Genomic DNA, 17113 nt, shown 5'->3' with positions numbered 1-17113 from the left:
ACACAATAGACCTGTGGGCAACATGTTAGTGGCAACGCTGAGGGATCCCCACCCACGACATGGAGGAGGTCCAGGCTGCAGCTGCTGAAGGGCCCAGACCCCTCCTAGCTAGGCTAGGTGAGGGCTAGCAGGCTAGACAGGGCAGAGTTAGTTGAGAAGAAATTGGAAGTAGGAAGTCTTTTGGTCTATACTTTAGACTTTTCTTTGGAAATAAAGGAGGGTAGATTCATTTTATTCTTGGAAACCCAGGATTGACATGATAAAGAGTGAGGGTTATGATGTCATTGGGGACACTTCGGACAATTAGAGAAAAGAGCAGACTGCCTTGTACTGGCTCCCTTCCCCTTCCTCACTTTAACCTGAAGCAAGGAGGGGAAGAGATATCCAGCATGAAACCTCAATTCCTGAGGGGAAGAGCTATTCCCCCATCCTTACTATTTGCTTAAACAAATTATTTAGCTGAAATCTTATTAGAAATTTTAAACCTACCCAGGCAGGGACGGTTTTGCTTTGCAAACCATAGGGAATTGATTACATCAGTTAGGATATTATATTTTCATTTCCTCATGAAATACACTGATACATTATAAATAGTTCTTTATTATGATTTTATAGAGTGCCTGATACAGAAAATAAATTTAAAATATTTAAAATAATTTCTGAATATAAGCAATTTATTCTGATTATTGCTAAAATAATGTTCACATTGTAACTTCTAAATCTGAGGAAACAACTATTCCACACACACGGAGCACCGTCAGTAGTCTAATAGTGCTGTTTACCATAATAATGTAAACTTTTTTCAGAATCAGGGAACGATTCTAGATTATCCATGGTGAAATATAAATACTATTTTCTTAGGCCAGCAAGACATTCTGTGGGCTTTTATATTCCAACTCTGGCTTTGCATGGGGAAGTCAACACGTCTCCTCTACTTCCTTCCCCGATTTTAAGAGCCACAACATCAAATAAAAGCTGCAACATCACACACAAAACCCTGTAGATCTTTCAGGCTGTTATGTGGCCAGTCTGACAGCAGCCTGTATATATGCTTTTCAAGAAAAGGCTTGAGCCCCTCTTTCTTCATTCAAGCACACTGTGGTGGGTGCCCTGTCCTTGGAGAAGAGCCTATTGGTCCCACTCACTGGAACTCTGCTCACTGCCATCCTCCTCCTCGGAGTCAGCAGACACTTTCTTAATTCTTTGGAGAGCCGCCTTGATGCTCCTCTCAAGGTCGGTGGGTGGTTTGTGGCTGGGGCTCAGGCCCAAGTTTGGGTGAACCTTCTTCAGTTTGACTCCTTGCCTAATGGCAGCCAGGAGGTGCTCATTGACTGAGGTGCGGGGAGAGGGCAAAGTGGGCACGTCCACTTTCTGGAGAGGGCTTTTGCCACTCCTTAATAAGGCCAACACTTCATCCATAGATCCTGAAACAGAGTAAAGAGAGCAAGTACTACCAACATAACAGACTCTCTCCCCTAGATGCCAGAACACTATTGTACTAGGTGAAGTTAAGTCACACACCAGTTAATGTCATGATTTAAACAAGTAATCATCATTCCATTAAACAAATGCTCTGATTATCTGTTAGACAAATCAATGATAAGCTCCCTGTTTGAATCCAGGATAGTTTAATAGCTAATATTTTTCTTGACCACCTATTTTCCACTAACTTCTTAAAATCCATAGCAACTTAGAGGCACAGTCATGCAAACCTTTTGTTAGAGTAATTGTTTTTCAAGACAAATACACTGAATTCTTTTCACGTGATTCTGAAGAGAGATATGGATGCCTGGGGTGTAAATAAGGAGCCCTCATGGTGCAGTTGTTAAAGCGATCAACTGCTAGCCGAAAGGTCAGCGGTTCGAAACCACAAGCGGCTCCGTGGGAGAATGATGTGGCAGTCTGCTTCCATAGAGATTTATAGCCTTGGAAACTCTATGGGGGTCTCTATGAGTCAGAATCGACTTGATGGCAATGGGTTTGGTTTGGTTTTTGGTGGGGTGTAAATAATCTAATCCAATGCACATGAATTTGGTGTCTTTCAAAGACAAAAGTCATTTCCCTTCATCCTTTAAAAATTTTTTATTTCACCCTACTATATCTCTCTAAAGGAGCCCTGGTGGTGCAGTGGTTAAGCACTCAGCCAAAAGGTTGGCAGTTCGATCTCACCAGCTGCTCTGTGGGAGAAAGATGTGGCAGCCTGCTTCTGTAAAGATTTACAGCCTTGGAAAGAAACCCTGTGGGGCAGTTCTACTCTGTCCTAAAGGGTAGCTATGAGTTGGAATCAACTCAACGGCAGTGGGTTTGGTTTTGATTTTATATCTAACTTCAGTCTTGGATATTAGTGGTTGAGGACTCATTCTATGACAGTGAAGTGAGTAGGTTTCCACACATGAAAAGGCTTACAGTAAAACTTTAATCAGTAGCTCAGTGACCCGGGAGGGGTGGCAATGGCACATTCTGCACTATGTGGGTTTCATTCCACCTATGCCACCCTAAGGTAACTTACATGCTCTAGTGTGGAGGGTGTAAAATGCTGCCAAAACACAAATTAGATCAGAGTTTCAAGGCTTTGGTGAAGAGAAGTTATTTTTCACTTTTCTGCCACTTTGAGATCACTGAGCAGGTAAAATCTTTATCACCTGCTGGAGACAGAGGCATGATTGCAGCCACTAATTGAAAGATCTTCCAGTAAGGCCTCATGGCTGATAGTTATTTCTAGTTCAGGATTTAAAAACCATGCTATGGCTAAGAAAACGCTATTTCACTTTGGATTTAAGCCTGTAACTTGTTACAATTCCCTTCTGGATGTAACGACAGAGTTTCACAACCAAGGCTATTTCTGGTGGTAATTCACACTTTCTTATTCTTCTTTTCATTGAAATGAGGCAGTACTTGAACACAGCTTCCCAACATTGCTGTGTATTAAACCCAGGTGGGATTAAGCCCGTACCCAAAGATCTGCCCACATCCAAACTCTGATCTAGGCACAGGCACACGAGCTCTTGCTTTTCATTTACCCAACATTGTTAGGTAACAGAGACAGGCCATTTGGTCTTCCATTCAATAGTGTGGACATTTCACTCATACTTGCTTCTAGGTCCCGTGAAACCCTGAACTCAGAGTAACCAGAACAGTCTGAAACTGTTATAGTTCTATCATTCATATCACCTGTCACAAAAACCTTGCATATTCTAGGTGGAGGTGCTCAAATGTATTCATTAAATAACTGTACACAGCATTTTGCTAGAATTTATCTAAAACATACGCACACACACAGAAATAAACCCCAAAGCAGTAGGCTTGGCGTCTGGGCAGATGTAGGCCAATTTCCTAAGCAGTCAATATCTAAAGCCGTAATTACAATCAGAACTATAACCTTATTAAACAAAAGAATATTCAGTTGTATTCAGTGTATTGTACTTGTCAAGGCAAAAAGTAGACCACTACTTTTTTTTCTGGATCCACTACATTTTAGAAAGATTCCCAGTGTAAGGTTCTCAGTCTACCTGTCACAGAACAGCCTCCTACATTCTGGTTAATATTCCTCTACAGTAATTCTCAACCAATATTCTGCTTAAAATGCAATAATTTAATTCTGTAAATGACTCAGAGATGCAACAGTAAGCTTAATTCCAAGCAGTGTTGAAAAACATTCAACTAACAGAAATCAAATATATACTGAAGTCTTAAGAAACATGAAATAGGTTGATTCTTTAACAGCCTCAGAGATCCCAAGTCATGTGACCATTAAGTGTGTTGAGATGTTTTTTCAAGATGAGTTAGCATTTATCAAATTCAGATTTAGACCACACTAACTTTGCAATAAACAAGTAATACCTAAGGCACAAATACTGTCATATGTTAAGACTGTAGAGAATTCTGATTTGAAGATGTCGGCTTCTAAATCTAGAAAGCTTCAACAGCGTAACAGCCCAGGGGGAGAACACACAGAATTCCAGCGGATTACCTGAGCATTTAAAACTTTCAGAGGAATCACGCGGTCTCTCAGGAAGTGATTCACAGACCAGAGGAAGTGGCTGATCATCTTTTACTGAAGTCCTGAAGTGTAGGTTCCGATGAGTTACAGATTGAGAAGAAAAGGGCCGAGTAGGAAGAGGTGATGGGAGAGGGGGTGGGGGTGGAGGAGGAGGTGGGGGTGGAGGAGGAGGTGATGGCAGTGACAATTCCTCACTGGATTTGGAGTGTGTGTGGTCACCAACTGGAACAAAATTCTGGACAGGGATATTTCCAGGATAGTCTTGACACCTGGGGCTTTTCACATTACTAACTTTAGATGAGGGAGTACTTCTGGTTTTCTTAGACGACGGATGAATTACTGACACAGTCTGAGAAGCCGGCGGGGATGCCTGCTGGGAAAGTTCACCTGGCAGGTTTGGAGTCACAGGTTCTGAGCAAGAATTTTTTAGTACAGACCGACCTGGACATTTCTGAAAATGAAAAACTGTCATGAGAACCTTGGCACAAATGCAAACCATCAAAATGCAGAAACTTCCTATAAAGAAGCCTATAAATAAAAGAACACTAAAGAGTATCTACGTATAAAAGCACCCATTGCCGTTGAGTTGATTCCGACTCATAGTGACCCTACAGGACAGAGTAGAACTGCCCCATAGGGTTTCCAAAGAGCGGCTCGTGAATTTGAACTGCTGACCTTTTTTGATTAGCAGCCAAGCTCTTAACTGCTGCACCACCAGGGCTCCATCTATGGATAGGCTGTTCTAATTCACAAAATGGCTCTTTCTCGCTTTGTACAGGCACCTTGCTACTAAATCTATTTTTCAAATGCTAAAAAATAAGCATTTATATCCTTTGATCAAGTAGTGTCTTCTCTGTAATAAAATATATATGAATGATCATATTCATCATATTTAGTATGAATATGTTCAGTGTGAAAAATCAGAAACTCTAAATACCAACAATAGGAAGTTAGTTGAAAAAATTGTGGCAAATTTGTCCCAAATATTAAGCAGCCATTAAAAATAAAAAATAAATAGTACAAAGTCTGTGAAACACCCTGAACAGACGATACAGTGTTAAAATAACAGGACTCAAAACAACATACACTAGACTCATAACCACATGAAAAACAGGTCAATGAAAAATACCAGCAGAGCAGGCATACAAGTGACAGCTGTAACGGGGGAATTAATGTTTCTTTTCTCTAATTTTTAGACTTACAGTAAATTTTATCATTTAAAAGTGTAAATTTTTAAAGTTCTGCTTGCTCAGATATTAATTTAATAAACACCTAACTTCACAAAGTACTAATCTGGGGGAAGGATCCCCTAAAGAAGGCACTGACTACCCAATAAAACACCACATCAATGTAATACTATGTAGCCATTAAAATGAACAAGATTTGCACATATCAACTTGAATATATCTCAAAAACATAATTTTGAGTGAAAAAAACCAGCAAAAGATGCATAAAATATGATACTATTAATTCAAATTTCTAAACACACAAAAGAAGTGCAATTTATGATAAACTCAACATTTCTCTCTCCCACATTCTTCTAAGTCTTCTCAGAACAAACAGCAAATAACAGTAATAAGCACCACACATCACTGATGCAGACATGAGTCACGCATGCTATCACCTTGCAGCTTCCTGTAGATAACAGAACAGTATAATTAGAATCCCAGAATCTCTGGGCCGGAGGGAGGGCTCCTTAATCCTGCGGTGGTCTGACTTTCTGATGTTGGGGATCCCCCAAACACCCAAGAGTCCCCCACTTGGCATCCTGGCAGCAGCATGTAGTTGTGACCTCGACTGCTATGTTCTGCCTTATATTGTCAGGCAGTCTGTCTCCCTGGGGACAAATTAAGTCCTTTACCTTATGACAGCCCTTCAGATATTTAAGAACAGCTTCTCTGGGCTCAACCAGTATCATGTACCTATTCACTTTCTTCCTCCCTCTTCACTTTTAACAGGGCACTTTACTTATGTCAGAATGTTTCCTTGATGGCATTTTACAGAATTCTTTCTTACAAATGAGGAAAAAAGCCAGTTAGAGTTGAAGGCAATTTAATTATTTTCACTTGTCCCTGCTGGTCTAAACCATGGTGGCCACAGCTGGCACTACCCAGTGAGGAGAGAAGAGCAGGAACCCAAGTGTGTTATGTCAAAACATCTTGATATCTTGATATTCTAATATACATACATATATATATATTTTAAAATGTCTATACCACAAATGGAGCCCTGGTGGCACAGCGGTTAAGAGCTCGGCTGCTAACCAAAAGGCCAGCAGTTCAAATCCACCAGCTGCTCCTTGGAAACCCTATGCGACAGTCCTACTCTGTCCTACAGGGTCACGAAGAGTCAGAATCGACTCGACGGCGATGGGTTTGGTTTTTGTTTTTTTGGTTTATACCACAAATAATGGCATTCTTGAATCATTCTGTGTCCTAAATTATCTGTTCATAATATGTGATGCGTTTCTCCTAGGTCAGGTGATCTTCATTTATTTCCCTAGAAAATGTAGGTGAGGTGATTATCTCAAGAACTCACCTCTTTAAATGCTCTTAATCGCTGGAGTGTTTTTTGGCGTTCTTGATTTATCCATTCTTTTTTCTTTTGCTCCTCTTCTTTTATCTTGACTCTTTTCTATATTTAAACAAAGACTTGTGAATTTCTCAAAATAAAAGTCTTGACAAAGAAAGGGGCTGTAACCTCACATTATCACCCCCCCACCCCCCCGACAGCTGCAAGCCCAGGTTGGGGCGCATCAGTTCCTCCAAGTTCAGGCTAGCGTGTCACATTATGCAAACAGAAGACATTTTCCTTCAGCTTACTCACCATCTCAGTACTATGATGCTGATGAAAATGTTTTGTACTTTCTTCAGCCTGCTGCAATCTGAGCCGATGATTTTCTTTGCACTGATCCTGGTGGAATAATACAAATCACCTATGTGGATTTTAATATTATCACGGGCCATTGTATAAACAGTTAAAAGAACAAAGCACTGCATTTGCGCTGTAGTGCACAGCATTCAGTATTATGAGTTTCTGGTGTGCTTAATGGTACTGCCTCCTCCACAGTCATTTGATAAGGGCTGATTGGCTGCTTATAGGAATGTAATTTGTTCTGGTCAAGAGGACCACAGCTGTGATTTAGTGCTTTGAGATGAAAAGGTAAATCCTCCAACCAGGTGGAAACAAGAGGACATACAGGCAGTCCCCCATTCTTAAATGCAATGTGTCCTAAGAATCTGTTTCATTGTGGTTGTTTTAAATACATTTCTCCACGTTATAAATAATAATTAGATTCCCAAACATATCTACATAAGCATATCCAGCTTTAAAATAAATAAAAAATTATATTAAAACTGTATTTCATCTATGCTTAGCTACCCTCCGTAATCCTTAATATATGGGGAAAATAATACAGTAATAATAATACAAACATTGATTATGTTTTAGGTCCCAGCCTCAATGCCAAGTACTTAACTTTCCATATGCTATTTTATCCTCATAATAACCATGAGATTGGTATTATTACTATTATTATCCTCTTTTAACAGATGAGAAAACCAGGTTCAAAGAGATTTAAGTAATTTGCCTAAGGTTACACAGCTACCAAGTGGCCAAGCTGTGATTTGAGGCCAAGATGGACTCCAGAGCTTGACCTCAGTTACCACATTCTATTAACCCAGTGCCTTCCAAATTCCAGCATGTCCAGAACTCAGTGGTAGGAACTCCCCTGACTGGGGCAGGGGGAGGGATTCTATCTGGAGGGTGAAGGTTAACACTCCCAAGTCTGTATAAGAGAAGACAGTTCTCCACAGTTGTACCTCGAAGGAGGTAGAGGTACCTCCACCTCCCCACAGTTCTACATTCCCATGGAAAGGAGACTTCTCTCAATACCCTTGTGTATTCTGAAATGGGGAACAAAGGGCAAAGGCCTGTATATCTTTAAATCATCTGAAGAACAGCTCCTAAATCCCGAAGCTACAATTCTTAAACTCAGACCTGCAAAGAATATATTCTCTCAACACAGTTTTTTTTAAAGTATTTATATTTCCGTGGAACATGGAAGAGTAATGTACATTTTTGTAAGCCATTATTTTCATTTTTTTTTCATTCCAATAAGAAAAGTATAACAAATACAATACACATAAAAGTCTGGACAAAAATGAAATATAGGCAACTTTTCTATTGAAAAAAATTTCTTTCTGTGTTACCTTTTTATATAATCAAAATTTTTAAACATTAAGAAAAAAATCACTCACCATAGGAAACCCAGGGTTGAATAAGGACAGTGTTGACGTGTAGTGGGGCTGTTAACCATCATCATAGGGCAACATGTGTACTGTTTAATGAGAAACTATTTTGTTCTGTAAACCTTCCTCTAAAGGGAGGATAGCAGCACAACTGGAAGAGTGTAGTCAATGTCACTGAACTGCGCATGCAGAAATTTTTGAAACGGTGTATCTTTGGCTATGTGTATTTTCACCAAAAAAAAAGGTTGAGAAGTTAGAGGGTTGACATGTTGTGGGGTTGTTAACCAATGTCATAAAACAATATGTGTACTACTGTTTAATAAGAAACTACTTGTTCTGTAAACCTTCACCTGAAGTACAATTTAAAAAAAAAAAGTCAAAAATAAAAAAAATCACTCACCAAATACAAAGACTGAAATGAGCTGCATATTATATCTGTGACTGATATTTTCTAATCAACAATTTAAAATAAATTTTCTAGTAAAAAGGCCAGACTTAATGGTTTGCCTGAGACTGGAGGGACCCCGGAATACATGGCCCGTGGTGTCTCAGCCCAGAACTAAAACCATTCCCGAGGCCAACTCTTCAGACAAAGATTAGACTGGACTATAGGACAGAAAATGATGCTTGTGAGGAGTGTGCTTCTCAGCTTAAGTAGATACACAAGACTAAATGGGCAGCTCCTGTCTGGAGGCAAGACGAGAAGGCAAAAAGGGACAGAAGCTGGCTGAATGGACACGGGAAATCTGGGGTGGAAAGGAGGAGTGTGTTGGCACAGTGTAGGGAGAACAACTAGGGTCACACAACAATGTGTATAAATTTTTGTATGAGAAACTAACTTGAATTGTAAACTTCCACTTAAAGCACAATAAAATAAACTTTAGAATTTACTATAGCTGATTATTAAATATAAACTTTTTACCTATTGTGATTTGATTTGAGGGAGCCCTCGTGGCACAGTGGTTAAAGCACTCGGCTGCTAACCAGAAGACTGGCAGTTCAAACCCACCAGCCGCTCCAAGGGAGAAAGATGTAGCCGTTAGCTTCCATAAAGATTTACAGCTTTGGAAACCTATGGGGCAGTTCTACTCTAAGGGTTGCTATGAATTGGAATCAACTTGATGGCAGTGGGTTTGGTTTTGGTTTGGTGATTTTATTGTTTGAGTGTGTGTTTTCCAATAAAACTTTATTTAGAACATTTAGAAAAACAGAGGACTGTAATTTACCAATTCCTGATATACAGCAGTACTATCCACTATAACTTTTTCAGAATTATTATCTTTATAGTCTTTTTTTAAAAAAAATAATGTATTTTTGTTGAGAATATATTCCTATTGTGATTTTAAAGATGCCTGTTGTTGAATGACTGAATTAAAATCTGGTGATTATGGTAAATACTTAAATCCCCAAAAAACAAAGACTCTGTTAACAAGAATATTTAAAATATATTTTAACTGTAGTCACTGACATCTACATAAACACATGAAAAATCACTATGTTGGTAAAAGCTTTATTTTCATTACCTCTTTATCTTTCATAAAAAAGGAAAATCTTGGAAGGGGAAAAAAAAGAAAGCCACCATGAGTGCACCAACCTTTTTGTTCCTGAGATAGGCTCTTCTAGCGCAGATCCTGCCTCGTTTGGACTCCAGCTGCTGGGACTGCCTGCAGAGTTTTTTCACCTCCGAGTTCCTTTCCTTCGGTGGCCCCAATACTTCATCAATGACTTTAAGTTCCTCCAGACTTTCACATGTATCATAATAGATAACTTCATCCTGTTTCTCTAGAAATACAATAATGATTTTTAAAATGTATGCTTTATTATGAAAATAGTGCACATAATTTTCTAAATGTAAGGAATGTAAAGGTCACTTGTAACCCCACCACCCAGGGATAACCCCTATTAACAATTATGTACATACATACATACTACAGACATAGCTACTCATGTTAATAAACAGTTTTGAGAGTATTTTCCATGTAATAGAAACAAAATTTTAATGGCTACATAGTATTCTCTAATTTAAGTATTCTCTGTTGTTAGAATGTTTTAATTGTCCATGTTATAAATTTCACTGTGATGAACATCTCTGAATATAAATCTTTGTGTATATTTTTAATCACTTCCCTAGCAAATGAATATTTAAGGCTTTTGATACCTACTGCCCAGCTGCCCTCTAGAAAGGCATCTTACATTCCATCAGCAGTATATGAAGGTGCCTAAATGGTATTAAACACACTTTGACTAAAAAAAAAAAGTAACATGTACTATAACAAATTCAAGCCCTAGAGAAGTGCATAAAATAAAAAGTGAATTTTCTCCCTCCTTCCCCAAACCTTCTGAATCCCATTCCCAGGGAAAAAAAATTGTGAACAATTTGGTGTGCATCCTTCCAGATTAACTTTTTTAAAGACAATTTTTCCAAAATATGTAAGATGCTTATAACCTACTACAAAAAAAATTTTATATCTAAGATTAAATTAAATATTCAGGATCTAGGTAAAGAAAATTATTAAACTTGGGGGAACTTAAAAAAAATTAAAATATATGGAGAGACATACCATGTTCTTGGATGGGAAAATTCAAAATTGCAAAGATGACAACTCTCCCCACATTAATCTCTAATTTTCAGCATAATACCAATCAAAATTCCGAGTTATTTGTTTTGAACTTGCCAAAATGATTCTAAAGTTCATCTGGAAGAATAAAGGAGTGAGAATAGTCAGAAAACTGCTGAAAAAGTAGAGGAACAAGGAGGGCACTTGCCTTACCAGATACCAAAACTAAACCTGTTGCCGAAGAGTCAATTCCGACTCATAGAGACCCTACAGAACAGCGTGGAGCTGCCCCATAGGATTTCCAAGGAGCAGCTGGTGGATTTGAACTGCCAGCCTTTTGGTTAGCAGCCTCGCTCTTAACCACTGCGCCACCAGGGCTCCCCTTACCAGATACTAAAATGTATTTCCAAAGTACAATAATAAAAACAGTACGATACTGGCACCAGAAGCCATTCCCCAATCAATGGAAGAGAATAACAATTCACGGATAGATCAAAGTCTAATAATTCTGGATATAAGACAGGGAGCAAGTCAAAACAGTACAGAAAATTTGACTTTTTTTAAAATTAGTGATTGGGACTGCTAACAATTTAGGGGGAAAAGCTAGGTTCCTACCCCATCTCAAAATAAATTTAATCTGGAATAGTAAATGATTTAAAAAATAAAACCATGAAACTATTAAAGGAAAATATAAGTAAATATTCACATAATTTAGGGATGAGGAAGACTTTGCCAGGCATAACACCAAAAGCAGAAACCACAGGGGTAAGATCGATAGATATGACTTCATAAAAATTAAATATTTCTGCAATGCAAGAAAAAAATCAGAAGACTGTCCACAACAGTGAAAAACTGGAAACCATGGTCTACTCATATAATGGAATACTATGCAGCCATTAATATTTTTGAGGTCTTTATTACTTACTGAAATGGAAAGAATGGTTATTATATATTAAATGAAAAAGAGATTACTAAACAGGATGTTTAGTTTTGGTTTAAAAACTGATATTTATTTATACATATCAGCACACAAAGAAGGCTAGAAGGCTATACAGCAAACTGCTATCACTGAGTATCTCTAGATGATGGGATTGAGGTGATAATAATTGTTTTTCATTTGTTTCTCTGTATGTTTAATGATGAATACATTATTTGAATAATAAAAATACTGAAGGGAAATTTTATTTAGGAAATTTCAGTAGGTGTTACAGACAATTTACAACAAGTAATTGCTAATATGGTATGTATTTCCTTAAGTGTATAACTTAGATATTTTAATATATACACAAAGAAATAAATTTTACCTTTTATAAGTCTTTTAATAGAGTCCAACTGTGTAATAAGCAGTATTTCTTCATATTTTAATATCTCGAACTTAACCTCATATAGTTCTAATTGAACTTCATAATATCGTATTTCTAATTCATCTACAACATCTATCTTTTTTTCTTGTTCTGGAAGATCTTCCATCTTGTTTTAATAGGAAAAATAAGAGTAAGTTAAAAGACCTAGTATATTAAAAGCAAACTTCAGAAGCATTCTGGCTATTTTCTATTCCTTGCACAGTACTAAATATACAAAAGCAAACACTTTTCCATTTCATCTAGTAAGACAAAAATGCCTTATTTAATATTCTTTACAAATACTTTATCTCATCCTTGAAACATGAAAACATTTAGGCTTTGAGAAAAATAAGTTACAATGAGGTATTTATAGTGTTTTCTGCTTTAAAGTCATAGATAATAGGAAAAAAATTAAGTGACTATAATCCTAAAACAAAGCACCTCTTTGATTATTCGAGTTGTGCTGAAAACATTGCTTGATTAATCTTAAAGTGCATTACGCACAATACTGAGCTTAATGTCACTATAAAGTGAATTATACAATATAATAAAATACTCAAAAAAATCTTGACCAAAGAGAAACTCTTTCAATAGTCTCCAAAGCTCAGCCGCTAATCAAAAGGTTGGCGGTTTGAACCCCCAGCTACTCTGTGGGAGAAAATACGGCAGTCTGCTTCCCTAAAGATTATAGCCTTGGAACCCTAGGGGGCAGATCTACTCTGTCCTATAGGGTCGCTATGCGTTGAAACTGACTTGATGGCAATGGGTTTTGGGTCTACTTATCTACAAGATGGTACTGGCATAAGTGAAAAAAGGAAGCTCTTGAACAATGACTGGCAATAAAGGTGCTCTAAAAAATAAAAACACATTTTTAAAACAAAGTTACATTTTTCTTTGTCTTACCTTTCTCTGAATTTCAGCTCTTTTATGATTTAAACACAACTCTTTGGCTCTCATGAGTTGCAGAGTCTCTCGAGCTAACATCTGCTTGAGTTTTTCTAACCTGGGAGTTACTGCAGCCCAGGCAACTTGGCCAAATCTCTCTTCATCCCGTTCCATTTGTTTCTGCATTCCTATCGGATAATTAATAAAATTAAAAATTACAACTCACTAAAAACGGAAAATTTTACTCTGAGTGAAATCTTTGTTTACTACCGCCTATATTACCTATAAAACATTCTGTCTAAAAAGAAAAATTTATTTTAATTACTTTATTATCACAAAAATAATGTCAATTTGGTAGAAAATTTTGGATCATCTATTAAAAAAGAAAATAATAAATCATGATCTAACCTACTTGAGGCAACTGCTTCTTACATGTTGGTGCATGTGCTTCTAGACTGTTTCTATGTCTAGCTAGACAGACTTATATAGATAGTTTGACAAAAAACAGAATCATCATTCTGTTTTATAGCTTGTCTGTTCACTTAACATATCATGGATCTCCTGCCATTCATAAAAATAGATTTAGAAAGTCCTACTTAATAGCTACATGGTATTCCATTTTATCAATGTACCACAATTTAACAAGCTGATTGACAGATGTTAACTATAGGGTTGCCATGAGTCAGAATCAACTCAACGGCAACGGGTTTGGTTTGGTTTATTACCAACAAGGATTAAGATCAGACAAAAGTCCTTCAACCAGCCCACAAGACCCTACATGGTCTGTTCCCTGCCTGTCTTGCCAGCATTCTCCCTCACCACATCCTCTGTGCTCTCTGCGCTTCAACCTTACAGGCTGTCTTTAGGTTCTGCAGACTTGCCAAGCTCCCTCAAGCCAGAGGGCCTTTGCAAATGCCATTCCTTCTGCCAGGAACATTCTTCCCTCACTTTTTCCCTCTTAACTTCCATTTACCCTTCAGATATTACGGCAAGTGCCACTTCTCAGAGGCCTTTGCTGACCACCCTGATTGAGCCTATTCTCTCTCTCATAGGCTCTTTGAGCCCCACACTTTTCTTCTTCATGTCACTTGTTGCCATTGCCACTTCCCATTTGTTTGAGTTAATATATAATTAAGATTCCTCTCCCCTCACCAGACTGTACAGTGTCTGTGCATATCCTTACAGTGCATATCCTGGAAAATACAGTGCCTGGTGCTTAAGAGAAACTCAGATTTTCCTGAATAAAATGAAAATTACATGTAACTTAATAAAACATTTTGTATTAATACCTGCTAATGCCTTTACTGTTTCCTTAAAATAATTCACTGTGATATCCTGAATAGAGACTATAGCTTCTTCAGCCCGTCTAGTCCATTCTTTGGCTTCCTTCTGCAGGGCAGCTACCCTTTTAGGACCCAGATCATCCTCATCCAAGGATTTCTACAGAAAGAAGGAAAAATGGTATTAGTAAGGGAATAGTAACATGCAGCTATTAGGAAATTAAAAAGAAATTGGTCACATGGACTATTTTAACTACTTTTATTACTACTACTTAGTTAATTAAATTTTCATTTATCCAGCCCACTCTTATTGACTATGCGTAAGGTTCTAAACTGGGCACCACCTGGAAGACAAAGGGATATTCTGCATGCATAAATTAAAAAAAAACAAAAAACCTACTTTCACTTTGCATTACTAGAACAACCTTTTCTAGAGAGGAAGAATTTCAAGTTATTTTTCTCTATTCATAATAATATACAATTGTTTAAATGAGATCTGCACAAGCCCTGGTACACAGCACTCAAGTATTAGCTGTTGATATGATTTCTTTTAGGAACATGGCAGTAAGCTTTTCAATACCATGGTTCTTTTCTGAAGGGCAACAGTAATAAAATAATCTCAAAAATCATAAAATCTGTACATTCATGATTATGACATGAATCCAATTCTTCCTCTACAAAGCATGATTTATCAACATTAGCAATATATATGAATTAGCCATCAGGGAAATGCAAATCAAAACCACGATGAGATACTACTTCATACCCACTAGGACGGCTATAATGAAAAAGACAGACAATAACAAATCTTGGCGAGGATGTGGACAAATTGGAACTAATACATTGCTGGTAGGAATGTAAAATGGTACAAGCACTTAGAAAACCATCTGACAGTTCCTCAAAAGGCTAAATATAGAGTTACCATATAAGCCAGCAATCCCACTCCTAGGTATATACCCAAGAAAATGAAAATATGTGTCCATACCAAAACTTGTACACGAATGTTCATAGCAGCACTATTTATAATAGCCAAAAAGTAGAAACAGCCCAAATGTCCATCAGCTAATAAATGGATAAACAAAATGTAATCTATCCATACAATAGAATATTATTCAGTAATAAATGAAGTTCTGATACATGCTACAACATTGATGAATCTTGACAACATTATGCTAAGTAAAAGCAGTCAGTCACAAAAGACCACATATTGTATGCTTTGATTAATATGAAATGTCCAGAGGAGGCAAATCCATACAGACAGAAAGTAGACTAGGGCTAGGTGGTTTGTGGGGAAATGGGGAATGACTGCTAATGGGTAAGAAGTTTCTTTTTGGGGTGAGGAAAATGTTCTGATAATATATAGTAATGGAGATTACACAACTGTAAATATACTAAAAGCCATTGATTGTACACATTAAATGTATAAATTTATAGTATGTGAATTACATCTCAATAAAGCTTAAATAAAAGAAAAAAGAAATATATGCAGAAAGTAAAGACTATCCAGATAACAAACTTTCAAAATAACGAACAGAACAACTTTATCCACAGGTTGGGGTGGCATGAGTTTCATCCAAATGTGTTACAATTTTTACAGGCGTTACTTCGCAGGGGTCATGAGTGTATGTGTACAAGGATGGTCCAGTTCAGGAAGCAGAGATCAAGAGATCTCTCTGACATCTTTTGATTCTAGCTATTTGAGAGCCTAGGTAAACAATTTAACTCCTCTGGGCTCTAGATTCATTTGAAGCACTGCAATAATAATGCCTGTTCTAACTAGTGTCACAGGGTTGTTCAATGAAGTGAGAGCAATGACGGCGTTTATTAAAGTTTAAAGTACTGAATTACAGTCTAGGACTCTGCTATTTAAATTTTCATCCTACTCCTATGAAATGTGCATGTGTCCTCAGAGGCAGAAAATAAGCTGCAGTAAATGAGCATCACATCAAATACAAGTCACCAGCAGAGAAAGAGTTTACTATCTGCAGAAATCTTAAGGTATTAAGAAGATAACTAATGTAAATGTCTTCATTTTAATCAATTTTTTTATTGTTGTAATTAAATGACATTTACATTTCAAGTTAGTCTCCCATACAGAATTTTTTTTTTTTAACATACATTGTTATAAGACCCCAACCGCTCACCCCATTCTGCAACAGCACACTCCTCCCCTCTACCCGATTCCCCATGAACATTCAACCAGCTCCTAACTCTCTCTGCCTTCCCCTCTCACCTCTGGACAGGAGCCGGCCCTTTGGTCTCTTGTATCTACTTGTCCAAGAGGCACATTCTTCACAAGTATCACTTTATGCCCCACAGTCCAGTCCAATCCCTGTATGAAGAGTTGGCCTCGGAAATTGTTTTAGTTCTGGGGTGATGGAGAGACCAGGGGCCATGCTTTCCGGAATGCCTCCAGTCTTAGTCAGACCATTAAGTCTGGTCTTACTAGAATCTGAGTTCTGCATCCCATCATTCTACTGCTCCATCAGGGAACCTCTGTTGTGTTCCCTGTCAGGATGTTCATTGGTGGTAGCCAGGCACCATCTAGTTCTTCTGGTCTCTCAGGCTGATGAACTCTCTGGTTTATGTGGCCCATTCTGTCTCTTGGGCCAATACTTTCCTTGCGTCTTTGGTGTTCTTCATTCTCCTTTACTCCAAGTGGTTGGGAGCAATTGATGCATCTCAGATGGCCGCTTGCAAGCTTTTAAGACCCCAGATGCCACTCACCAGAGGATGCAGAACATTTTCTTAATAAGGTTTGTTATGCCAATTGACATAGATGTCCCCTGAAAGCATG

General features: G+C 37.8%; 1 protein-coding gene across 1 annotated transcript in view; it reads right to left on the bottom strand.

Annotated features, from left to right (window-relative positions):
* Positions 1–274: 274 nt before the first annotated feature.
* Positions 275–17113, bottom strand: part of WHAMM (WASP homolog associated with actin, golgi membranes and microtubules) — a 30988-nt gene continuing 14149 nt past the window's right edge. Inside the window, exons 4-11 of the mRNA XM_023725909.1 lie at positions 14326–14476; positions 13055–13224; positions 12113–12278; positions 9845–10032; positions 6827–6913; positions 6539–6634; positions 3971–4451; positions 275–1424 (exon numbers count right to left, since the gene is read on the bottom strand). Coding sequence (XP_023581677.1) covers positions 1129–1424; positions 3971–4451; positions 6539–6634; positions 6827–6913; positions 9845–10032; positions 12113–12278; positions 13055–13224; positions 14326–14476 — 1635 coding nt within the window. The 3' untranslated portion in view covers positions 275–1128. The remainder of the gene's footprint in view (positions 1425–3970; positions 4452–6538; positions 6635–6826; positions 6914–9844; positions 10033–12112; positions 12279–13054; positions 13225–14325; positions 14477–17113) is intronic.

Source organism: Trichechus manatus, unplaced genomic scaffold (assembly GCF_000243295.1).
Source record: "Trichechus manatus latirostris isolate Lorelei unplaced genomic scaffold, TriManLat1.0 scaffold00009, whole genome shotgun sequence".
Classification (NCBI taxonomy): Eukaryota; Metazoa; Chordata; class Mammalia; order Sirenia; family Trichechidae; genus Trichechus; species Trichechus manatus.
The sequence above is the reverse complement of the archived record's forward strand: the minus strand, read 5'-3'. Positions and strand labels throughout refer to the sequence as shown.